Genomic DNA, 26,164 nt, shown 5'->3' on the forward strand with positions numbered 1-26,164 from the left:
CCCCCCCCCCCCCCCCGGTGTCTGATGTCTGCATCCTTCTTCTCTCTGTCTGTGGGAGGCAGATGGAGAGCGTCACTCCTGGAAAACATCTCGATATTAGATATCCAGCAAAGACTTGATGACCTGGATAGCTTTTCCCATGACCAACTGTCACCCTGCCGCCCCTAACTTGCTTTTCACCCTGAATTCTCTGCTTTAGTGCTGCCACAGCCCACCCGGGGTGTGAGATTAGAACTGGCCGACTCTCTCAGCTCCTCCCTTCCCACTGGCTCCCTACCCCCCACATCTGATGACAGAGGTTCAACTTCAAAACCCCACCCTTTGCTTGGTCCTCATCACCACTGTGCCACTGCCTTACATTGGACTTCCTCCTCATCATGTGGGAATTGCAACTGAGACCTGAGTGATGGCCCAGTGTCCCCTTTCACCCACTACAACTATTGTTCCACGTGGCCACCACCACTGCCTTCTTAAAAAGGAATTTAGGTCATGCCATTTTCAAGCTTACATATCTCCGATGACTTCGCACATAAGTTAAATCCAGTTTTCTTTGCATGGTGTATCAGGTTCCTCATAGTGTAGCCTCATCGTGTCCTTTACCACCTGCCTCAGGCAGACACAATCTCTCCCTGCCCTGCCCCTCCACACACTTCACCCCCTGAGCCTGGGGTGAGACCATCCTCTGCTTCTCAGCCCAGGAAACTCCTACTCATCCCACAAAACCCAGCTCCAATATTACCTCCTCTGTAGATGCATTTCTTTATTTCTCTAGAGGGTCTAGTCATGCCATCCCCTGTGATCCTCCAGCCACACATTTATGCCTTTATCTTAGCACTTGTTACAATATATCGGAATCATCCCTAGATATATATGTATCTTCTGACTGGACACTGGTTCCTCAGGGCCAAGGATTGTGTTTTATTTATTCCCAACATCTAACCACAGGGTCTGCTACATATGAAGTGCTCAGTGAATATTTTTGCTGTGTTACAAGATTTCCCATCAGCCCTTTTGTCTGTGTTTATTGCCAGAGGCCTTTGGTGCCCTGATATTCTCTCTTCAGTTAGGTAACAGGAAGCAGAGATCCCCAGCAGAGAGGGAACCCTGGGGCTCTCTCCTTTATCCTTGGTCATAATTGTCCAACTTCAAAATAAATCCTGTAACACACCTAGTCATCAGGCTTATCATAACTATCAAAGGGTGTTTGATGTTTTCAGTTGAAGCAAAAAAAAAAAAAAAAAAAAAAAAAGGCATCCTTGCAGAAGAAGTAGCTCCTTCTTGTACTACATGAGTGGTGGACAAGCAGCCCCAACACAAGGGAGAGAGCTGAGGAAAGGAAGCCTCAGCTCACCTGCTGCTAAATGGTACCAAGCCATTACTCGGGACTGGAAATGTTCCCATTGTACAGTGTGTTGAGATACATTTCAATGGGCTGGGGTTCTGGAGGAAGACCCAGCAATACCAAGACTGCCATTTATGGCTTAGAAACGATGCATTTTTAGATTTGTCGTTGTTGTTGTTGTTAAAGATTTTATTTTTAGGTAATCTCTACACCCAATGTGGGACTCGAACCCACAACCCGAAGATCCCGAAGATCAAGAGGCCCATGCTCCACTGGCCGAGCCAGCCAGGCATACCTGCATTTTTAGATTTTATTTATTTTTTATTTTTATTTTTTTTCCAACGTTTATTTATTTTTGGGACAGAGAGAGACAGAGCATGAACGGGGGAGGGGCAGAGAGAGAGGGAGACACAGAATCAGAAACAGGCTCCAGGCTCCCAGCCATCAGCCCAGACCCTGCAGGCTCCAGGCTCTGAGCCATCAGCCCAGAGCCTGACGCGGGGCTCGAACTCTCGGACCGCGAGATCGTGACCTGGCTGAAGTCGGACGCTTAACCAACTGCGCCACCCAGGCGCCCCATAGATTTTAAACGGCACCTCTCACCTGACGTACCAGCATGAGTCTACACTGAGAATGACGAAAACAAGGAGTGAGAAAAAAGAATGTTTTGGCCCAGATCTGGATTGTTCCACTGCTAAAATACTTAGGCAGTGATTACAGGTCTAAATGATTTGACTTCTCTAACAGTCTGGCTGAAAAAAGAAAAAATGAAACACCAAGGGATGAAGATGTTTTCAAAAATTCAAATTAGGAAAAATTGAAAATGAATGACATTCCATCTGAAATGTCCTAGAGACCTGGAGACCTGTTCTGCTTGAGTCAATTTTTTTTAACTTAAAAAAAAATACATATTTATTTCGAGAGAGTGTGCACACATGCATGCATATGCATGGGGGGGTGGGGCGGGAGGCAGAGAGAGAGAGAATTCCAAGATGTCAGCGCAGAGCCCGATGTGGGGTTTGATCTCACGAACTGTGAGATCATGATCTGAGCTGAAATCAACAGCCAGACAACTGATCCACACAGGCACCCCTCTCAAGTCAGTTTAACCAATGCAATACAAAGTAAGTAAATACATTGCACATAAAATGCATCCAGAGCTTCCTATTGAATTGTATGAATCTGCATAAAATAGACTTACTGTGGTTGCCCCCATCATCAAGTAATAGGAGAGGAGGGTTGTTAGAAATCTCATTGTTTTCCTAATAACTGTAGCCTCAAACAGTTCAATTTTCAGTTTAAGGAGGATTATTTTCCAATTGACATTTAATTGGAACAGGTGCCATTATGCTCACAGCTTTTAAGCCATTGGGATTTTTACATCTGGATGCCAGAGCTAATCAGAAGGCATTTTCTCTCTTTTCTATCTGTCTTCACTATCTGAAGCAGAGTTTAAAACTTCTCAGGATATTTTGTAACTCATTAGTTTTTGGCATCCTTGACGGCATATTGGCCAATATGATTCATTCTTTCTTTGAGCACAATTAGCCGTGAAAACAGATCTTAGAACAGACTCCCTCCACCCACAAAGGATTATTGAAGGTAGGAAATGCAGGTGATTATCAGAGTTTGCCTTTGATACAGACATCCTGCTCTTCTGCTAACCCTTTGAACTAACTTTGATATGCAATAATTAAGAGGGATTCAACCCCTGGAGGAGAAGCCGCTGTGGCCCTGCCTCTCCTCTCCCTCTATTGAGTCCTTGTTTTGAACTATTGATCAAACAGATCTGAAGGGATTTGTTGAAGCCTGTGTGGGGTAAGGAGGAAGGAAATGAAGGAGGAGGGAGGGAGGTGGAGAGAGATGAGGGGGGCACATCTGGTATAAATCGTTTCAGAAGGAATCTGCTGGTTAGACCTCACTCATCCTATTTCACACACCTTTCTTAGACAAAGATTTGTTTTTCCTTCAGGAAAAGCAGTTACGGACGACTTTTTCCATTTTGGCAAAAGCTCTATTGTAGGTTTATTGCCGCCCAGTTTGGAGAACGCGGAGAGAGCTGAGAAGGTCAAGGTGATTGAAGGATGGCGGTGGTGGTCTTGCTGGGGCTCAGCTGGTTCTGTGCCCCCCTGAGTGCTCTGGTTTTGGACTTCAACAACATCAAGAGCTCTGCCGACGTGCACGGGGCTCGGAAGGTAAAGTTCAACTAGGGAGCAGGGGGGCAGTTCACTTGGGTAAGACTCACCGACGTGCTAGCTGGCAAATGGGTGCAGTGATTGATGGGACTCACTTAAGAAATCAAATAGGAATGGCACAAGTACCCACATTATATTTAATTAAACTGTAGCACAGCTTCTAGAGGTAACAGATATAAATCAAAAATCTCATAACCATCTATTAGACACACATGGGAAGACAGAAAGAGCATAAGAAAATTAAATCCTGAGTTTTAAAAGTAGGACAACTTTTTAGGACAATTTTTCGAACACGAGTAACCTATGCAACACACAAGTTTCTTCATTGGAAACTTGGTCTCTCCTTTGCGGGAGAAAACCAATTATATTGAAAAATTAAGGTGCCACCTAAGGTTTGTCCCTGCATTCAAAGTGCCACTGTGATTTGGCTTCCTCCGTCTCCCACTTTGAATTAAAAGTCATCCTACATCTTGTTGGATTGCCCCGGCCTGTGACAAGTTTTTCCCTACAGGGTTCACAGTGCTTGTCTGACAAGGACTGCAGTTCCAGAAAATTCTGCCTCAAGCCTCAAGATGAGAGGCCATTCTGTGCTACATGTCGTGGGTTACGAAGGAGGTGCCAACGTAATGCCATGTGCTGCCCTGGAACACTGTGCATAAATGGTAAGCTGTCATAAACCCCTGTGGGACTGCTCTGCCCCAGTGAACAGTGGCTTTACACTGAAGACAGCATCTGAATCTCATGCACTAGAATATTCCAAGATAGGCACTCTCTAAAGATTTCCTGGATTTATACTTGAAGTAATTTATGCAGCTGCCTTTTCTTAATGCAACAAAATAGTTTATTTCCTGGCAACAATTTTTGCCAACAACCTAGAGATAATGATTTTCAAGGAAAGGTTCAAGTTGGAACCTTACAAATTCTTTCATTTTCACTTGGATTCCACTTATTACTTAACCACTTTCTTTACCATATGCACATGTAAATATTTAGTGCATATGTCCCAGAAATCCTGAAAGTTATATATAAACTGAAGGCAGAGGTACTGCCAAACTATGTAACAGTATGATAATTAGCATGTCTGTGGTTCTAGTCCTTGAAGTTAATAACTCGAACTACATCTGGTTGTTGCTCAGATGTTTGTACTACAATGGAAGATGCAACCCCAATATTGGAAAGACAGATGGATGACCAAGATGATATAGAAACAAAAGGAACAACTGAGCATCCAATTCAGGAAAACAAACCCAAAAGAAAGCCAAATATTAAGAAACCACAAGGCGGGAAGGGTAAGAGAAGCATTCTGAGCATTCTTTTTTTTTTTTTTAAAGAAAAACATTTCCAGGGCGCCTGGGTGGCTCAGTTGATTAAGCATCCAACTTCGGTTCAAGTCATGATCTCGCAGTTCGTGAGTTTGAGCCCCGCATCTGGCTCTGTGCTGACAGCTTAGAGCCTGGAGCCTGCTTTGGATTCTGTCTCCCTCTCTCTCTGCCCCTCCCCCGCTTGTTCTCTCTCTCTCTCTCTCTCTCTCTAAACTAAATAAACATTAAAGAAAAACATTTACTCCCCCTAGCCCTTAAGGATAGGCTGAAACTGACTTGATTCCTCTCCACTCCAGAAACACATAGGGAGTATGTCTTGTTTCTCATCTCTTTCTGTAAGCAGCTATGGAGATCATGCAGGGAGTAACATAAGGCAGTCAGCAAGAGGACAGGGGAATAGCCATAATAATGAACTGGTTAGCAAGAAGATTTTTAATTGAATTTTACACACGTATCTTTTTATAGTCTGTAATTTAACAAATGGCAGTTTCCCTTTCTAGATCCTCAGGATAAAAAATGAAGAGAAAAAAGAAATGAAAATAAATGCATTAACTTTTTATTCTCAAACAAAATACAAACCACTAAAATGAAGCTTTTTACAAAATTGTAGTCTCAAATTCCAATCTGTGACAGAAATTAAGTAGAATGTTTGAAAGCAGTGAATTGGCCATTCTTGTGTCTTCAGGTTAACAGGCCCTTTTATAAGTAATGGTCTTTATGCCAGGATAAATCCCATTAAAAAAAAAAAAAAACACTGATAAGGGATGCTTATTTCATTCCTCAAGACTGGAAATCCCATCTTCCTTTGAAAATGTTTTAACTTTACAAAACAAATTCTATTCGGTAGGGCTGAAATTTCCATTTCATATACTTTTAGTAGATCTAGCTCTGGGAGACCTGCATGCTCTTTCTATTCTTCCTTTGTGGCCTTCAGTTCTATATCCCACACCTTTACCCCAGCGATAACCCCCTTCACGTGCCACTTTCCCCACTTTTGCTGCAGCCCTTACAAATCTTGTTGCAGGACAAGAGGGAGAAAGATGCCTTAGAACTTTGGACTGTGGAGCTGGACTCTGCTGTGCTCGTCATTTCTGGACTAAAATTTGTAAGCCAGTTCTGTTGGAGGGACAGGTCTGCTCTAGGAGAGGGCATAAAGATACCGCTCAGGCTCCAGAAATCTTCCAGCGCTGTGACTGTGGTCCTGGACTAACATGTCGAAATCAAGTGACCAGCAACCAACAACACACACGGTTAAGAGTATGCCAAAAAATCTAAAAAACTAAATACTTCAAAATAAAGACAACTCCTTATTGTATTCAAACAAATCTCAGACATTAATTTAAAAAATCTTTCCCATACAAGGGTGCCTGGGTGGCTCAGTTGGTTAAGTCTCTGACTCTTGGTTTCAGCTCAGGTTGTGATCTCGCAATTAGCTGGATTGAGTCCCGCCTTGGGCTCTGTGCTGACGCTGCGGAGCTTGCCTGGGATTCTCTCTGCCCCTCTCTGCCCCTCCCCATTTCATGCTCTCTCAAAAGAAATAAACTTAAAATAAAAAACTTTCCATACATATATCCCTGAAAATCAAATCTTGTAGCAACTGAGATAGACTGAGTCAGAGCACTGCGATGTGCTGCCTTGTGATGAATGAAAACCAGCTTTGGCTTTTTGCCTATTTCTGCAGGAAAGAAATGTGATTCCACAACAGAAAAGTTTAATTTGATCTAGTGACTCAATTAGTTCAAATAAATCTTTATTTCATTTCCAGTGAAATTCTGGTACCTGACAGTAGCTTGGGGGACAAAAGTGAAGGTTTCTGCAGTTAATTCTTGTATCTTACTGGCAAAAAACTATCACAGTAAATTAAGGAAAAAAAATTATATTAAAATCCCTCATTTATTTTCTTTCATTTCTTGTCAGGGAAATGTCACTTCACTACAAAATAATTTGGTTAATAAATAAATAAGATTCGGGCACCTGGGTGGATCAGTCAGTTAAGCGTCAGACTTTGGCTCAGGTAATGATCTCGCAGTTCGTGATTCTGAGCCCTGTATCGGGCTCTGTGCTGACAGATCAGAGCCTGGAACCTGCTTCAAAAGTCTGTGTCTCTCTTTCTCTCTCCCCCTCTCCCATTGATGCTCTTTCTCTCTATCAAAAACAAACATTAAAAAAAAACAGAAATAAGATTCAAAAGGTAATATTTTATGTGAATATAGTCCTTTGCAAGTTACAAAGCATTTGCATGCATTGTTTTCAATAGCTTTACTTAACCACTTGATAACTTTTTACATTTTATATTTATATCTTTTAATTATATAAATTAATCTAATTTATATTACATTAACTTATATTATTAAATTATATTAATTTACTATATAGATTATATAATTTCAAAGCTAAGGTCTTCAAGGAGTGTTTTTACTTGTATGTTTGACCATTTGAACTTAAAAAGTTACCTTGGAGGAAAACTAGAGCAAATAAGTGAAATTTTTGTTTGTTTGAAGTTGAAAAGGCCATATTTTGTACATACAGGTGCATATTGTAAGTGGTTTTGCTTAGGTAAGTTCTTTCTGATGAATTACAACCGATTTCAGATTTAAGAGATAAACCTATACTTAGGTCTTAAGTATATATGACAAAATTGAATGTGGGGGCCAAGCCAACCAAAGAAAATAATTACATTTATGAAGGTCCCTAATTTCTAAAAAACACTGAACTATCTTCCAGTGACCAGTCTCTGGTATATCCTGACTAACTGTAATTAGTAAATAGGAGGGAAAGGTGGTAGGGTAATGTGGCTTATACAGCATAAGGGCAAAAAAAATGGGAAAATAAAAATTCCCACTGAACACTGCTAACATCTCATCTCTTCCTTCTTTCCACTAAATCCTTAGTAAAGTGTGCTCACACATGTTAACATGATATGCTATTTCCTAATAAAATCAGAATAAGATTCTCTGATAATAGTAAGAGAGGCTTTATTGACTACAGTGCAAGCTAAAGCATGAAGAAGAAATAATCACTTAAAAACACCAAAGACCCTTACATAGCAAAGGTTAAGAAATAAATTAAGACTCCTGTTGAGTTGAGCTGTGTCTGGGAAGAACAGGCCTCATTCACTTCGATCCTTGGGTTCTCGGTATTTCCACTGGATGTAGTCAAAGATGTCTTTCTCACTATCCACTGGCAGAGGCTCTCCAGCAACTCCTAAAAGTACAGAGAGAAAAGAAACTTACCTACAAGCCAGTTTTGGAATTTGGTTATGAGGGTGCAAGGAAGACAGCTGTATGGGGCTCACTTTCAGAAGAAAAAGAAAATGGTAACCAATTCACCAAAAAATGATATTGACTGCCCCACCCCCCATCCTCCCACATGGCTTGTGTTTGAGCTTTGTCACATATACTAATCGTCCTACAAAAGCAACCCGAGCATCCCAACTGGAGCCACTGAAATGATCCTAATTCATGATTTCCTTCTCTGCTGGATCTCCACTAGAGCTACCATGTATCATATGAAATACTCTAGTTTCCTTTGCAGCTCAAAATGTGGTCTCTGGACTAGCAGTATGGGAATCACCTGGAAGCTTACTAGAAATGCAGAATCTTGGGCACCCCTATTAGAGTCTTCATTTAATGAGGTCCCAATGTGGCTCATACACATGTTTACACGCGAGAAGCACTGCCCTTGTCTACCAGGGAAGAAAGTTCTATTTTATACTTTGAGGACAAAATGACAAAATCTTCATTTTCCTAGTAGAGAATAGTAAACCACACAGTGGTGAGATATCAACAAGTACAGATTAAGCAATTCTTACTCTTTAAACTTTTCATTTATTACTTTTATTTTTGATTACTCTCTATATCCAACATGTAGCTCGAACCCACAACTCTGAGTAAGAATTGCACACTCCACTGACTGAGCCAGCCAGGTGCCCCTAAACTTCTTTTGTTATTTAAAAATCTTTTTTAAAGTAAGCTCTATGCCCAATGTGGGGTATGAACTCACGACCCTGACATCAAGAGTTGCATGCTCTACCGACTGAGCCAGCCAGGCGCCCCAACTCTTTAAACTTTAAAAGGCAAGTGGCCAAAGCTACCAAGCTTGGCCTGATACTAAAAGCAATGATACCTGGGTACTTCAGAAGTCTCGGAGATATATTAAAAACAAACAAACCCACTTTAAACCAGTAAGATTTTTTTTTTTTTTTTTTTGCTGACCATCACATTAATACGTTCTAATAGAGCTAGAAATAACTTTTGCCATCATGGGCTTCAAATGAGGGCTTGATAGCACGTATGGATTAAAGATCCTCTTGTTGCCTGAGGGACTCATAATACAAAGAAACTACAATTAACTGGCATAATTACTTAAAGGCTTTTTTGAGGAACCAAAGTTGCTAAACCAAAATATATCTGAAAATAACTTTCTCTCCAGATGACTGGGATTATCTCTAATGCACACACAAATACCCACCAGTGACTCCCAAGGGACGGATTGTGTATTCATTGATTGTGAAGCCCTTTTCTAGGGCATGAGCTCTCATATTCTTATTGAAAATATCACTCCCAGTGAAATAGAGAACACCACAGTAATATTGATCCTTGGGTATCAACCTAAAATAAATAAATAAACAAATCTTTCACCACACATTTCAAATCTAACAAAAATAGGACTCTTATAATCAATAAGGCACAAAACACCTAAAATAAGTCTATGTGGTTTCATAACCTAAGGAGGAGACTATCATTAGGTAGACTGTTCAAATTCCTCCAACGTTGCAGTTAGTCTAGGTTTCAGTAAACTATGCTCTGGCAAGAGGTGTGGAGAAACGAAAAGCAGTATCACTTATTACAACCAACGTTCCTCTGGCAGGAAACTACTTTTGAGTTGTGGAAGGCATCATGGTGAGATGCAAATCTAGGGAAAATAGATTAGATTCTGTAGACAGTCATTATTCTTTACATATTTTCAGGCTGCACACTGTCTATAGCAGGAACATACAGCCCTTCAGAATGAAAAGGGGTTCTAGACATTTATATGAATTCCAAGAAATACAGAAGACAAAGGAAAGAGAAAAGAAGGGAAAATTTAATAGGTCAGCAACAAATTTTGAGTAATACCTTATATCAATTCTCCTGTGTGGATACTCCTTTTCATCATTTTTACTGGGAAGCTGGCAAACACCCTAAAATGGATATTTCAAAGAATGCTTAAAGACGTTTTCAAACTTCAGGCTTAATTTCAGTATTATGATGTTAAATGTGAGGTTTCTGCTTTAAGTGCAAGCAGTTTTAGACTTCTGAGCACTTTTAGGGATGCCTGGATGGCTCAGTCGGTTAAGCTACCGACTTCGGCTCAGGTCATGATCTCGTGGTCCCTGGGTTCGAGCCTCACGTCGGGTTCTGTGTTGACAGCACAGAGCCTGGAGCCTGCTTCGGATTCTGTCTCTCTCTTTCTCTCTCTGCCCCTCCCCCACTCACACTGTCTCTCTCTCTCAAAAATAAATAAACCTTAAAAAAAAAAAAAAAGAATTTTAAGCACTTTTACTTGGATTTTCTATGTGCTGTCTATTGCTACCTTCCTATTATACTTTGTGGCAAATAAAGAAGTACATGGAACAGCAGGCAAGGATTCTAGGTATGAGGATTTGGCCTTTATAGGATTCTAAACGAGAAGCTAACCAGGGAAAGCATCAAACATGAAAGACACAAACCAAAACAGATAAAAGCAATTTGGAAGAAACAATCACTATTCAGGGAGAACACAAAGAGCTATGAATAGTATTCTTAGATTACAGAAAATATTCCATCCATGAAGTAGGGGCAGAATACCATAGAAAACAGAACACTTAAGGAAAAGGTTTCAACAAAATTTAAAATATGATAGCAGAAGTAGAATTTAAAATTGAGGAAACCTCCCAGAAATTAGAAAAGACAGAGAGATGAAAAATAAGAAAAATTTAACAGAAAATTAGAGGATCCTTTTCCTCCTCTACAGGTGAGTTTTCATTATACCTCTACAGTTTTTAAACAAACATTATCAAAGTCTATTTAGTAATCTTTTCCTTTTCTAGAAAAACGGACCAAAATTCTGGACTGGGGAACAACCCATAAATATGTAAAAAGAGCTACAAACATCAGAAATTTCAAATTAAATGTTTCAAATGTCACATTCTAAGAAAAGTACACATGTGGCAGGCTTCTGGTCCTAAAGAACCGTTGACTAAGTATACATGTCACTAAAAGCTATATACTTTTTCACTCAGTAACACGGACAAATTACAATCTAGAATCTAAAATGGGTATTTTCTTTCGCTGTTCCTATGGCTGAAAGATTAAGTGAAACCTGTTTATCTTCAAAATATGAAAGCTACCTTCTTAGACATTAACAAGTTCTAACTGAACCTTCAAATGGATCAGCAATGCTTTCCATCTGGAATTACCATGAGGTATTACCTTGCGGATATGGATGTTTGGGTGCCACAGGCAATGATCTTGCGGTTTGTCACATCAGTAATAGGATTTCATCTAATGGCTTTGTTCCTTTCCTCAAAGGCTCATTTTATTTCCTGCACTTTTTCTGAAGTGCTAATGTTAAAGAATTTCCCTGTATTACTGTAAATTCTTTATTAGATTGAGTGGATTAGTTTTGTTTGGCATTTCAGTTGGGTAGCTTCATGCCTAGTCGTCTGAAATAAAGCCTCTTTCATTTCCCCAGGGGACTCAAGGGATCTTCTATTGTCCCTTGAATCCTTATAGTAGATATTTCACAGGAAATCATCCCAGGCCAAACTTGCACAAAATGCTAAAATCTGAATGGTAGTCATTATATAAAGCAAACAGGCATCTAAATGCAGGAGAAATTGTTTTTTTTTTCTTCCAAATGTCATTTTATTCACAGGAAGAATAACTCAATTATCTAAAGATCATGGCTTTACAAGAAGATCTGGAATATTAACCCTGGCTTTCCTGAGGCTTGGTGACTATTAGTTTAAAGGAATTCATGCTTTGAAGAGAACTTGAAAAAGACATGAATGGTCATATCTTTAAAATTATTTAGTCAGTTGTTACAGAAACAAGAGATTTTGAAATCAACTGTATATGGAATGAGAATAGTTTATTTCACTTTGCTGTTGTTTTTATTTGTTTTGTTTTTTTGGTTATTTATTTTTAATTTAATTTTTTAAAATTTACATCCAAATTAGTTAGCATATAGTACAACAATGATTTTAGGAGTAGATTCCTTAATGCTCCTTACCCATTTAGCCCATCCCCCCTCCCACAACCCCTCCAACAACCCTCAGTTTGTTCTCCATATTTATGAGTCTCTTCTGTTTTGTCCCCCTCCCTGTTTTTGTATTATTTTTGTTTCCCTTATGTTCATCTGTTTTGTCTCTTAAAGTCCTCATGTAAGTGAAGTCATATAATATTTGTCTTTCTGTGACTAATTTCACTTAGCATAATACCCTCTAGTTCCATCCATGTAGTTGTAAATGGCAAGATTTCATTCTTTTTGATTGCCAAATAATACTTCGTTGTATATATAAATATACATGTATATATATACAATATATTATTCATATATTCATATTCATATATTATATGAATATATGAATGTATATTCATATATTGAATAATATATTCATATATTATTATATACAATATACTATTCAATATATTATATATATATATATATATATATATATATATATATTCTTTATCCATTCATCCATCGATTGACATTAACTTTGGCTATTGTTGATAGTGCTGGTATAAACGTTCAACAATAGCACACCTGTATCCCTTGGATAAACACCTAGTAGTGCAATTGCTGGGTCGTAGGGCAGTTCTATTTTTAGTTTTTTTGAGGAACCTCCATACTGTTTTCCAGAGTGGCTGCACCAGTGTGCATTCCCATGTTGTTGTTTTTTTTAAAGTAAGCTCTACGACCAACAGAGGGCTTGAACTCATGACCCTGAGATCAAGAGTCACATGCTCTAAAGACTGTGCCAGCCAGGCACCCAGGTTTATTCCATTTTCTAAGGTGACTTTGTTTTTCAGCCAATTTCCTTTCAGAAACTTAAAAGATCTCAGCTTCTTTGACTATCTTTGCTGAAGCTCATGCACTCAGGGTAACTGCTCTGACTCCTGCCGAGCTTTCTGCTTGGCTGACTCCCTTACCTCAAGTCCTCTTTCAAGTCTCCTCTTCTCAAAGGGGCTGCTTCTGACCATCCTATTCAATGCTGTTTCCTATATGCCCATCTCCCCATACCCTCCTTTTCTTTTTTTAAAAATAGTACTTATTATCTTAACCTAACAGGTGATTTACCTATTTATTATGGTCATTGTGTTTTTTTTTTAATTTATTTTTTTAATGTTTATTTAGTTTCGAGAGAGAAAGAGACAGAGTGTGAGTGGTGGCGGGCAGACAGACAGGGAGACACAGAATCTGAAGCAGGCTCCGCCTCTGAGTTGTCAGTACAGAGCCCGACATGGGGCTTGAATCCATGAACTCTGAGATCATGACCTGACGCTTAACCGAGACACCCAGGTGCCCCTATTATGGTCATGTAAACCATCACTCCCTTCCCACATTGTCCCAACTATAAATTCTCCTGAAATTCAGATACATCCCAGGAGATGTACTGAAAAGTGGTAGATGCTTAATGTATATTTGTTGAACTGACTGAACACACCTTTCTCATCCTATTGGCACTCATTCTCCCTGTTTTGTTCTCTCATATCACCATCCTCTCTCACTTTCTGTCCCTCTTTTTGTTTCCCAATTTAATCCCTACCAGGTCGCTCTCCTCTACTGATCTGTTTCCAAACAGAAATACTGTATCTATATTATATCACATCATACTATATTAGTGTAACACTTTGTACTACTCTTTTGAAGATTCACTCTATGAAGATAGTTGTACAAACCCTTCAGTGTCCATGTATGTTACTTAATTTGATCTGTATAACTGTCATTTGACACAGCACAAGTGTATCATTTTATAGGTAAAAATATTAAGGCCTTAAAGAGGTAAAGCAACTTGCCTAATGTCACACGATCCATTAGTCACGGAGCCAAAATAAGATTTTAGAGCTTCTGTATATTCCTCCACAATGCAACATACCAACACACACCCTTTTCTTTGCAATAAGGTACCAATTACCCCTATTGCCTCCAAAATAAATTGACTTGAAAGCTAACCTGGATTGCTCCTCATCCTACCACATACCAATTATAAATGTCAAACAGCAGGCTCACACATGGCATTTTTTTAAGCTTCAGAGAATATATGAGCCACATGTACAGTATCCAAAGTTTATACACAAACCATCCACTAAGATGGATTCCTATGTCACAACACAAAGACCTCAGTTTCTTGCTCAAACTATAAAAACAAACAAAAAAACCCGCTTTATTATTATGTTCACCTGTTTTCTTTTGGAAAATAGATTTGGGGAATTCTCTTTTTGGCAATAACTATATACATGCTGTTAGGACTATGACTGAGAGAATGGGAAGGCAAGATGGAAGGTTTCCAGCCTTGTACTAGGATTGTTGAGTGGCCCTAGTCTTTCAAGCATCACATGCGCAATAAGGTCTGAACCAGCCTGGTTTGTAGCAGTCACTGGAATTTGGCTGACAGACAAAGGTCTTCTCTTCTTTGACTGAGCACTTACTGGGGTAACCCAATTCCACCACTGCCAGCAACGCTTTATGTTTACATACACGTGGCTACCCACCTTTCCTTTTTAGGTTATACCCAGCCCACCAGTTTGTAATTTTTCTTTGTATTCTTGCTAGCTGGATTACTAGCCTCTGTTGGTGTTGCCTCTGGATCTCTGTTTGAGCACAGCAGAATACTGTTCAGACTGCAAAAAAAATGTTCCTGCTATTGCATTGCATAAACACCTTCCTGGTCACTAACTCTGAAAAGAGCAGGTGAGCTTCCCCAGTAGAAGTCCTAGGGCCTTTCACAGAGATGACTAGAGGAGGTAGAGAGTTAGGCCAGAAGGGGTCCCCAGAATATCCCCAGGTATACCAGGACACTTTCCTACAATGAAAAAAAAAAAATTCAACTTGTCTACCACATGTTATTTTTAGGATTTTATCTGATTGAATGCTCTTTAAATGTAAGATTATTTTACACAGATTTATTTTTTATGCAGATTCATTTTGGTGAATCTAATAAATTTCAACTTAAAAGGGATGTTCCTAGAGCATATATAAACCCTATTTTTAATAACATCTCACATGTCTATATTTCTGGGCATAGAGTAAAAGCTCCAAATCAGACAGATTTGGGAGAACAGCTCATAGATTTAATTCCTAAAGACTTGACTAGAATTTTATTTTTACCTTTCCCAAAGTTCTTTTGAAACATTATAAAATGTGACCAACTTTGGCAATAGTTTCATAGCCCAATAAAATCATCCTGTTGAATTTAATGACATGATTTTCTGTGTGTCTGATTAAATATACACAACATAAAGTTTACCATTTTAACCATTTTTAAGTTTGAAGTTCTATAGCATTAAGTATATTCACCACCATCCGCCTCCAGAACTTCTTCACGTTCCCCATCTGAAACTCTGGTCTGTTAAATACTAACTCCACATTCCCCTTCCCCACAGGTCCCTGGCGAGCACTGTTCTACTTTTTGAAGGACAAGATGTTTCAATGATCTATCTCAACCATCTTATCCTACTTTTGGCTAAAACCACTGTCAAATTATGCAATGAGACTCTTTCTAGTATTAGCATTTCCGCTCCCCAAAAGCACAATCTCTTTCCATTTCAGGCATATGACTTGGGAAAAGGGGACACGGAAAAAAGGAGTTTCAAGGTATGTATTTAAGTGAGCAGCAGAACAAAGGTAACCCTTTATTACCTTAGTCCTAGATTTCTACTTGCCTTCCTGTTGGTTTTTTACACAGAGATATTTATTAACCTCTTCTTAATTCATTTGCCATTTGTCTTGAATCTTCAAAGTTTAATTGCCTGGAACTCTACAGGATTTTAACAATTCATCATGATGGGTTTCACCGTGAAAATCTCTATTAACTCCTCTGCTTATCATGCTGCATTAACATGTTTGTATCACATGCCCTAATTTCTTCTCTTTCTTTGGTGTTGTAATAGATTAATATTCTTCAGACAATTCTAATCTCACTTACTCAAGAATTCCAAGTCTGAGAATATGAGAACATTTGCTATTTTAGAGAAAAACTTACGATGCATTGAAGTCATTATAGAAATTTTAATAAAAGCAGATTATGCCTAATTATGTATTTCAGTAGCTCAGATTAGTTACAAGTGGAAAATTTAAAACAAAAGTCTTTACTAAAATATTCTGAGATTAGCATCTTATTAATTCTTCTGTAAACTCTCATGGATATCTTATTTACTGACTCTAATACTAACAATACTGAGAGTCACACACTTAGAATGGTTACTGAACAGTTTCCAAGATTTTTGTTCAGAAGTGTTAACTCAAACAAGTACTTACCATGAACTTGGTTTCACCTTTTGACAGAGTATCTGTAATAAAATGGACCTTCTGTAACTGCTCCACAACACGATGTAACAGCTTTGGCTATAGAAACATAAATAGGGAAAAAGAAAAATAATTACTCTTTTATAGCCAGAAAACATTTTTTAAGATGAGTTTTCGAATTATCTATGGAGAAATGCCTAGCTTTCCTCTAAGTACTTTCTTCTTCTAACACAAAACTCATTTATCAAATGAAACATATTTTTAGAAACCATCATTTTTCACCAATATCACTGATACTCTCAAACATCATTTGGGTTCGTCTGTCTCATTAAATCAAAAAGTTAGCTGCTTCATCTTTAAAAGGTATATATTCCAAGGGTGCCTGGGTGGCTCAGTCAGTTAAGCGTCTGACTTCAACTCAGGTCATGATCTCACACTCCATGAGTTCAAGCCCTGTGCTGACAGCTCAGAGCCTGGAGCCTGCTTTGGATTCTGTGTCTCCTTCTCTCTCTGCCCCTCTGCCTCTCATGCTCTGTCTTTCTTTCTCAAAAATAAACAAACATTAAATAATTTTTTTTTTTTAAAAAGTATATATTCCAAAATCAAAAATGTTTTGCCTTCATGGGTTTTTCTAACAGGGATAAAGTTTCTTAATATAACATTTTTTAGTAGGAAAATATTCTCTTAATGAAAACCTGAATATTATAGTGGATATTTCTAAAATATCCATGATAGGAAATAAATAATTCTGGAAATGTTGTACTAAGTTTCTTTTTTGAAAATTAGACTGTCCCCCCCCACCCCCAGTTCCTTGCAGAAAAACACTATTGTGTATCCCTTTCAACCACTTACTTTGCCTTTCACAGATGTCAATCAGTACAGAGCACTTCAACTGACTTTTCAAAAAGATTAAAGCAAAAAGTCATTGTGAAATATCCAACTATCATTTAGAAATGATTATTTAGGAGTGTCTGTGGGGCTCAGTCGGTTAAGTGTCCGACTCTTCATTTCAGTTCAGGTCATGATCTCACAGGTGTGAGATCGACACCCATGCTGGGCTCTGCACTGGGTGTGGAGCCTGCTTGAGATTCTCTCTCTCCTCCCTCTGCCCCTCCTCTGCTTGCACACACACACATGCTTTCTCTCTCTCAAAAAAAAAAAGAAAATGATATTTACTGTTGTGTAAGACAGCATATTTGACTATAAATTCTGCAGTACCTGTTTAGTTGATTCAGAGGTAAAGCTTGGATGGGTGAGAAGGACATCCATGTCACCACTGGACTCTGCACCTACAATAACAAAAAATATGTATGGAATTCCCTATGTGAATTTATAAATTAGCAGGCAAATACAAAACCAAAGTGATGTCACACTGAGGAGCTTTACTTCTTGTAGACTAACTATATTTCACTGCACTTCATATTCAGAATTAGTTAAAAGATTTCAATTTTCTGTCCAACTGTTCAGGTATACTAATATAAACTGCAGAATCTGGGATAACAACAGTGATTGGCATTAAATGTGCATTACATACAGTTGGTGAGTTTAATGTACTAAAAATGCACCTAGGGGCACCTGGGTAGCTCAGTCGGTTAAGCGTCTGACTTCAGCTCAGGTCATGATCTCATGGTTCATGAGTTCAAGCCCTGCGTCAGGCTCTGTGCTGACAGCTGGGAGCCTGGAGCCTGCTTCGGATTCTGTGTCTCCCTCCATCTCTGCCTCTCCCCCACCTGTGCTCTGTCTCTCTCTCAAAAATAAATAAATGTTAAAAACAAAAAATTAAAACAAAATGCACCTAAATACTCAATAATGAATAAAAACAATATTGAAAGACTTTTTTCCAAAAAAGATATACAGATGGCCAACAGACACATGAAAAGATGCTCATCATCACTCATCATCAGGGAAACGAAAATCAAAAGAACAATGAGATTATCACCTCACACTTGTCAGAATGGCTAAAATCAAAAACACAAAAAACAGTGTTGGCGAGGATGTGGAGAAAAAGGAACCCTCATGTACTGTTGGTAGGAATGTAAACTGGTGTAGCCACTGTGGAAGACAGTATAGATGTTTCTCAGAAAATTAAAAATCAAATTACCATATGATCCAGTAATTCCACTAATTGGTATTTACCCAAAGAAAATAAAGGCACTACTTCAAAAACATACATGCACCCCTATGTTTACTGCAACATTATTTACAATAGCTAAGACATGGAAGCAATGAAGTGTCCAGCAATAGATGACCCAAGTGTTCACTGATAGATGAATAGATAAAGAAGATGTGGTCTAGGGGCGCCCGGTGGCTCAGTTGGTTAAGCGTCCGATTTCGGCTCAGGTCATGATCTCGCGGTTTGTGGGTTCGAGCCCCATATCAGCTTAGAGCCTGGAACCTGCTTCAGATTCTGTGTCTTCCTCTCTCTATGCCCCTCCTCCACTTGTGATCTGTCTCTCTCTGTCTCTCAAAAATGAATAAATGTAAAAAAAAAAAAAAACCAATTTAAATTTCTGGGGCACCTGGGTGGCTTAGTTGGTTAGGCGACTGACTTTTGACTCAGGTCATGATCTCACAGTTCATGAGTTCGAGCCCTGCGTCAGGCTCTGTGCTGACAGCTCAGAGCCTGGAGCCTGTTTCGGATTCTGTGTCTCCTCCTCTCTCTCTGCCACCCCCTCCCCCATGCTCATGCTCATGCTCTATCTCTCAATAATAAATAAATGTTAAAAAAATTTTTACAAAGAAATAAAATAAAAATAAAAAGAAGATGTGGTCTATATATACACATATTTTATGCTCAGCATAAAAAAAGAATGAATCTTGCCATTTGCGACAATATGGATGGATGTAGAGTGTATTATGCTAAGTGAAATAAGTCAGCCAGAGAAAGACAAATACCATACAATTTCACTCATGTGTGGAATTTAAGAAACCAAACACATGAACAAAGAAAAAATGAGACACACCTAAAAACAGACTCTTAAATACAGAGAACAAACTGGTGGTTCCCAGAGGTGAGGTGAGGTAGGTGAGGGGATGGGTGAAATAGGTGAAGGGGATTAAGAGTACTTATCATGATGAGCACTGAGTAATGCACAGAATAGTTGAACCATTATATTGTATACCTGAAAACAACTATATGTTAATTAGTAAATCCTCATTATGAAAAAAGCTTTAAAATACAACTATGAACACTATATATCTAAAAACCTCAAATTAAACAATATGTTCTAACTCTGTAAAGGCTAATCAGAAAATCCATTCCAACTCTTACAACTCAATTCATTTAATGAATATTAGTAAAAATTACTATTATGGTATCATGGATAAGAATATAGCACTTTATAATGACTTAGGTTTTTATTTTGACCCCCACTCTACAACCACATAACCTTAGAAAGGTTACATACAGTTATTTATACTTTCTTTTATTATAAAACTATAAAAGTTTGTGTTCCTTTCAATGGATTTTCATTTTAAATGTCTTTTGTTTCAATATTACAAATATGGACTGTATATTCCTTTAGACCTCAGTTTCTCTGTCTATAAACTACTAAAAACTACTCTATTGGCCATTGTACAACTAAGAATATGTAAAAGCATCTAGAATAGTGCCTGCCGCACAGTTGGCATAAAATAATACTGTTTATCTCCTTTCTTTGCATTTTTGTAAGTACAATATATGCAAAACATACTTTTGGTCACTGAAGATATGGCAGTGTCTCTGGACCACCACTTTATGCATCAATAATCTTTAACCAGATATTTAAACATAAAGACGACTAGATTCATTGTGTGCTATTCCCAGGACATTCAAGGAAGCTATTTTAAGAAAGAAAATTTTGTCTTCTTTTCTTCTCATTTCTCTTAAAAGTTGTGTCTTTCACCATCAACCTACTACCCAAAATGCATTACTCTATCCATTTAAAAAACAAAACAATTACTTTAGCATAAAAAGGGAAATAACCCAAGAGTCTATTAACAAAGGACCAAATAAATAAAGTATGAAACACTGACATAACCAAATATTATGAAGCTATAAAAAAGAACAGGGGTGCCTGGGTGGCTCAGTCAGTTGGTTAAGCGTCCAACTTTGGCTCAGGTCCTGATCTCATGGGTTATGAGTTGGAGCCCCGCATCCGGCTCTCTGCTGATAGCTCAGAGCCTAGAGCCTGCTTTGGATTCTGTGTCTTCCCCTCTCTCTGACCCTCCCCTGCTCACACACTGTGTCTGTCTCTCAATAATAAATAAATGTTAAAAAAAATATAAAAAAAGAATAAACATGCTCTCTATATACTGATGTGGAAAAGATCTCCAAGATATGTTTTATTAAGAAGGTATATACTGTGTATATACTATGTTACTTTTGTGAAAGGCGGAGGAGGACAGCAAGAACGTGTATTCATTAGGTAAAGACAATGTGGTATGAATATACAATGGAATGTTACTCAGTCCTAAAAAAGAATGAGATCTTGTCATTTTTGACAGTATGGATGGACCTAGACAGTATTATGCTAAGTGAAATAAGTCAGAGAAAGATAAATACCATATGATTCATTTATATGTGGAATCTAAAAAACAAAACAAACTACAAACAAAACAGAAACAGACTTATAAATACAGAGAACTGGTAGCTGCCAGAGGTAGGGCTAAGTGGGGGGATGGATAAAATAGGTGAAAGCGATTAGGAAGTAAAAATTTCCAGTCATAAATAAGTCATGGAGACGAAAAGTACAGCATAGTTAACACAGTCAGTATTGTATTAACATTGTATGGTGAGAGACGGAAACTACACTTATTGTGGTGAGCACCGTGTAGTGTACAGAATTGTCACCACTATGTTGTACACCTGAAACTAATATAACATTGTATGTCAACTATACTTCAATAATAAAAAGATTTTAAATAAATAAAAAAAACAAAAAGGGAAAAAAGGATATATATTCACATTCATTTATATTTACTTGCAAAACCACTGAAAGAACACACAGGAAAGTGGTCATTAATGGGACAGTGGTGGGAGGGAGTGGAAAGAGTGAACTAGGACAGGGTAGAAGGGAAACTTCTTAGTGTATACCTTTTTTATATTAAAGCATGCAACCATATGATCTACTCAATAAAAGCAAAACTAAAATAGAAATACTGAAATCCAGAAAGGCTGTCATCTTCAACTGAGCATGCATTTGGCCTGCTGTGTATCCAAGTCTGTGTTCTGAAAATACAGATTCTAAGGCCCCACCTAAAAAGATTCTTATTTAGTAGGTTTGTAGCAGGGTACAACAATGTGTACTTTTCTTTTTAAACTTTCTAGGTATTTCTGATGCACAGAAAAACTCAAACAACTGGTTAACTTTAATCCTCTCATTTTGCAAATATGGAAAAGGGGATGTGAAGAGACACTTACTTCAGTCATGTAGTGACAGTAGATTTGGCCTCAGGGCCCAAGTCTTTTGGTCCCAGTCCTATGTTCTTTCTACTTGTCAACAATTATTGATGTGGCACTTTCCTCTCCCAGCTCCAGATTCTTAAAGCAGCTACCCTGAGAATTTGTGGTAGCTCATTACCTACTGCTTAAGCAATACTCCAAAGGTGGCCAGGGATTCAGTCAGATAACTATTCCAAAAGTTTTAAATCAAGTTTTGGTATTACAATTTTTAAAGTTAATATTTTAAAATTTATATTACCCTTCCATATTCTGAGCCAGTAAGAAACCAGGATTCTCTTGGTTCCCACTTTGCTCACATTCACATAGAATGAGATCATCTGAAGGACCTGGGTGTTGTGAGAACTGGTTTGGAATTAGTGCTTCAGAGACAGTATTTTTAGATTCGTTACAGAAAACTTAGAAAATAAAAAAAGTTAAAAAAAAAAAAAACACCACCACCTTCCCACAGCTTTACTAGCATGTAGTCAATTGCTCCTAGGCTCTTAATATATATAAAATTATTTTATAAAATTTGTTAAAGCTAGTCATTAAAATATCATCCTATAATAAAATAAGGATGAATTTTCTCTAATTTTTAATACATATTCCTACCTATAAACAAATAAACTTAGATAATACTCTACTGGATCTTAGTATATCTATAAAGTAACACAAATTACATCTCTTTGTTCCATTTTTTTTTTTGGTATACATTAGGTAATTATAATATCAAGGCATGAATAACCTAAGATCAGGAAGTATGTTACCTCTTCTGAAACTGCCACAGACTGTAGCAATGTATTCAGAATCCACTTTTTTAACTTCATTTAGTACAATATCCTAATAGAAAAAAAATTAAGTCAGTATTCTAAAAATGGCTTTTCAACAAGTGACATTGTCAATTCTAATCAAAGAATACAATTCAGCACACGCTTACTTGCATTTGTAACATCTCTTCACGAGGAATTCTTTTCTCAAAGTCCTCAAAATATCTATAAAGACAGAATAAGTAGACAAACGATTTTTGTGAAATTTAAATCTTCTTAAAAAATAAACTACCTACCATATCAAGTGTCCTTATCCCAGTACATCATTCAAAAATCAAGACTAGCACTTAGTAAGAAGATAACAGTAAAAATGGAGGGTAAGGGTAAGTTTGTTTCTTAACTTAGACTAAAATTTGTAAGTGTCATTCTTTATGCTATTCCAGATACTCCATCTAAACTTCTTTTAAATAAACTTCACATTCCTATACCAAGAGTAAGTAAATATATTTAAATAAACTTCACATTTCCTATACCAAGAGTAAGTTAGTATATTTCCAAAGTGGACTGCTCCCTCCACTTTGTGTATAAGTCACGGGGTTACAGTTTATTGCTCTTAAATCCTGCAAAATTATCATATTTTAAAACATTATCCTAAGAATCCAAATAACATTATGCTATGTGAAAGAAGGCATTCACAAAAGATCACATATTGTATGATTTCATTTATATGAAACGACCAGAAAAGGCAAATCTATATTGACAGAAAGTATATTAATGGTTGTCAGAAGAGGGGGTGGGGGTAGAGTGGGGGTGGGGGGTGGGTGGAGAGAGAGGGGCAGGTAGAGAGAAATGGGGAGTAAATGCCAATAGGTATGGGTTCTTTTTGGGATATAACAAAGATGTTCTAAAATCAACTGTCGTTATGGTTGCACAATTCCATGGATATACTAAAAACCACTGAACTGTATACTTTATAAAAGGATGAATTGTATGGTATCTGAATTATATTTCAATAAAGCTGTTACAAAAATATCTCAGTATGAAATAACATCTAAAACTGATAAAGCACCTGCTCAAAACCACCTCTCACAACAACCAAGTTCTTCAGAAGATCTCTGTTGAGTAAATGCAAGGAAAGGGAGGACTACACCATCCTGGTTTCTGACCGGCTCAGAGTCTTAGAAGAGCAGTTTGAGTTTAGAGGATTATGGTGAGGCATCAACAGGGCTAACCTGCCAACAAGACTATGTAAGACAGGAAGTGATACCTGCTTATGTACTATGCATTACAAAAGGGATTCCAGATTGTATCCAGCACACAAAATAATTACTGATGCTGATATACAACATTCCTACACCATTATTTAGGTCTTTGGGTTTTTATCTTTTTCTAATTTAGCATTCCGTACTCACGTCCTAGCTTCTTGGGCAGACTCTAAACTTCTTAAGAGCTACACTGATCCTGTTTATAACCTTACCCCAGACCTGACACAATGCTTTCTACAATAGTTAAGCACAAAATAAACACCTGCTAACTGACTGATGCACTCAGTCCTATGTATTTTAAGAGGAAGTTCCTCCCTGAAGTCAAGAGCATGAGGGAAATACTCAACACAAGAAAGCAAACTAGAAGGCAATAACAAGATGTGTGAAAACAGGCATATTCTCTACAAAAGCTGCAACAAATCTTAGTATTCCTGAAATAGAAAAATGATTGTGTTTAGCTAAGTTTGAAGAATTATTATGGTGTATGGAAGAAGAATGGCTATAAAAAAATTTTACTTTTACATCTTAAGTGTCAAAACAAAAGAAAATTTGCTATCTTACTTCAGCCCAATTCGCTGATGATGGTTCAACTTATCTTCATGTTTCCTGAGATCTGTATAGAAGACATATAAAGTTGAGGTGCTAATTTAAACATTCTTGGGGAAAAAAGTCACTAAATTTAGTGATCCTTTTTACAAAGAACTACCAGGAAAATACACTGAAATGACTTTGAAAAGATAAAAAAAATTCTGATATTAAGAACTAGATAAAAGTTTCTTCAAATCAATGTAGTAAAATCTAACAGTTGATTTCATGATTTTTATTTACTGAATCAAAATTTCAATTATAGTTACACAGAATAATAGATTAAACATGCCAGGATCATACCACACTTCACTGACTATAGCAAAAAGCAGCCTTATAAGAACCTATATTGCTTAATTTATGGTTCATAGCAGCAATAGCCACAACTTCTGAATGTTTTAGGACTACGTTAGTTTATATTGCCCATTTGTTCATTTACTCCTCCATTCAACTAGTATTTATTGAGTAGTAACTTGTATAGGCACTGTGGCTGAAATCCTGTTGAAAGGAAAAGTGTTATCTTCATTATTTTGATTAAAAAGCTGTCACATCATATCTGAAATCTAGAAGTGATGTTCCTTCACTGGGCATAAGTACAGGAGTAAGCCTTGTTAAAGAAACAGCAAGATAAGTATGCTTCCAAAGCAATTTCTACAGTCACCCTTATATTCACAAACATAGATTCTCTCTGGAGATACAAAATGGAGAAAAATAAAAATCTTTATAATACACGGAGCACTTAATATTTGTCATAGTTCTGTGTACATAGTAAACACTGAAAATGCAATGGAACTAATGAATTTGTAATATGTAAGGATATAGATGTTGACAGTTATATTACATATCTGTGAATTGTGAAATACTGTAAAAACCATTATAGCTGATCTCTGACACTCCCAAGGGATGCAACTTCTGTTTAAAAACAAATTCTTGACCCCTTTAACCAATATTTCACTCAGATAAACCAAATATGCCACAGGCAGAAGAGCCCAAACCCTCTCTGAGATGCAGATATAGTAGAGTTCATTCTCTTGCTATGTGACTCACACAAATTCTTAACTTTGCAGTATTACTAATTAATCATGCCTCTTGAGAGTCAGTTACCACTTTTAAGTACTTACTACATACCAAGAACTGTGCACTAAGTGCTTTTCATACATTACTGCTTTAAATCATATGAGGTAGAAATTATGATAGCATTTTGCAGCTAAGAAACCAAGGCACCATGATCATCAATTCTAATAAAGTGGTGGAAAATGGATTCAAACCCAGGTTCATCTCTAGAACCTGTCCACCTAACCATTTCGGTTGCTTGCAAATAGTTGAATCCACAAATATTAAACCCCAAATGCTGTAATAAATCTATCTATACTGTATACTGTACATACATACTATAATAAATATACTGTAATAAATCTATCTATATATAGTATATACCCTTTAAAAAGTATGAAGAAATAAATTATATTCAAAGATTACTATACTAGGTTTAAGGAATATGTTTATAATTACTTGATTTAGGCTCTATTTTTATCACTTCTTTGAAATCAAAAATTCCTTCAGTAAGTATTGCAAGCCTCTTACAGAATCTTTCTCCATGTATATCACTTTGCTTTTAAGGCTGAATGTGTAGGATTCTGTTGTCTAAAATTTCACTAGAGAAACAAAAGGCAATTTAAATTGTTCCAAAATCTACAAATGAAATCACTGCATTTAGGGGCGCCTGGGTGGCGCAGTCGGTTAAGCGTCCGACTTCAGCCAGGTAACGATCTC

At 37.5% G+C, this 26,164-nt stretch overlaps 2 protein-coding genes across 2 annotated transcripts in view; one reads left to right on the plus strand and one right to left on the minus strand.

Moving 5' to 3' along the window:
- The first annotated feature begins 3,369 nt into the window (after nucleotides 1-3,369).
- DKK4 (dickkopf WNT signaling pathway inhibitor 4) lies at nucleotides 3,370-6,267 on the plus strand. The gene is made up of 4 exons (XM_023252567.2): nucleotides 3,370-3,537; nucleotides 4,049-4,199; nucleotides 4,674-4,826; nucleotides 5,884-6,267. Exons 1-4 carry the CDS (start codon nucleotides 3,427-3,429, stop codon nucleotides 6,132-6,134), a joined length of 666 nt encoding a protein of 221 aa, XP_023108335.2. The 5' UTR covers nucleotides 3,370-3,426; the 3' UTR covers nucleotides 6,135-6,267.
- Nucleotides 6,268-7,817: 1,550 nt separating this feature from the next.
- The window catches only part of POLB (DNA polymerase beta), a 29,834-nt gene continuing 11,487 nt past the window's right edge, over nucleotides 7,818-26,164 (minus strand). The window contains exons 7-14 of the mRNA XM_003984750.6: nucleotides 24,368-24,419; nucleotides 22,712-22,766; nucleotides 22,542-22,614; nucleotides 17,571-17,641; nucleotides 16,365-16,451; nucleotides 9,977-10,041; nucleotides 9,330-9,469; nucleotides 7,818-8,063 (exon numbers count right to left, since the gene is read on the minus strand). Of these exons, the coding sequence (XP_003984799.1) occupies nucleotides 7,969-8,063; nucleotides 9,330-9,469; nucleotides 9,977-10,041; nucleotides 16,365-16,451; nucleotides 17,571-17,641; nucleotides 22,542-22,614; nucleotides 22,712-22,766; nucleotides 24,368-24,419 (638 nt within the window). The 3' untranslated portion in view covers nucleotides 7,818-7,968. The remainder of the gene's footprint in view (nucleotides 8,064-9,329; nucleotides 9,470-9,976; nucleotides 10,042-16,364; nucleotides 16,452-17,570; nucleotides 17,642-22,541; nucleotides 22,615-22,711; nucleotides 22,767-24,367; nucleotides 24,420-26,164) is intronic.

This window comes from Felis catus, chromosome B1 (assembly GCF_018350175.1).
Source record: "Felis catus isolate Fca126 chromosome B1, F.catus_Fca126_mat1.0, whole genome shotgun sequence".
NCBI classification, from domain to species: domain Eukaryota; kingdom Metazoa; phylum Chordata; class Mammalia; order Carnivora; family Felidae; genus Felis; species Felis catus.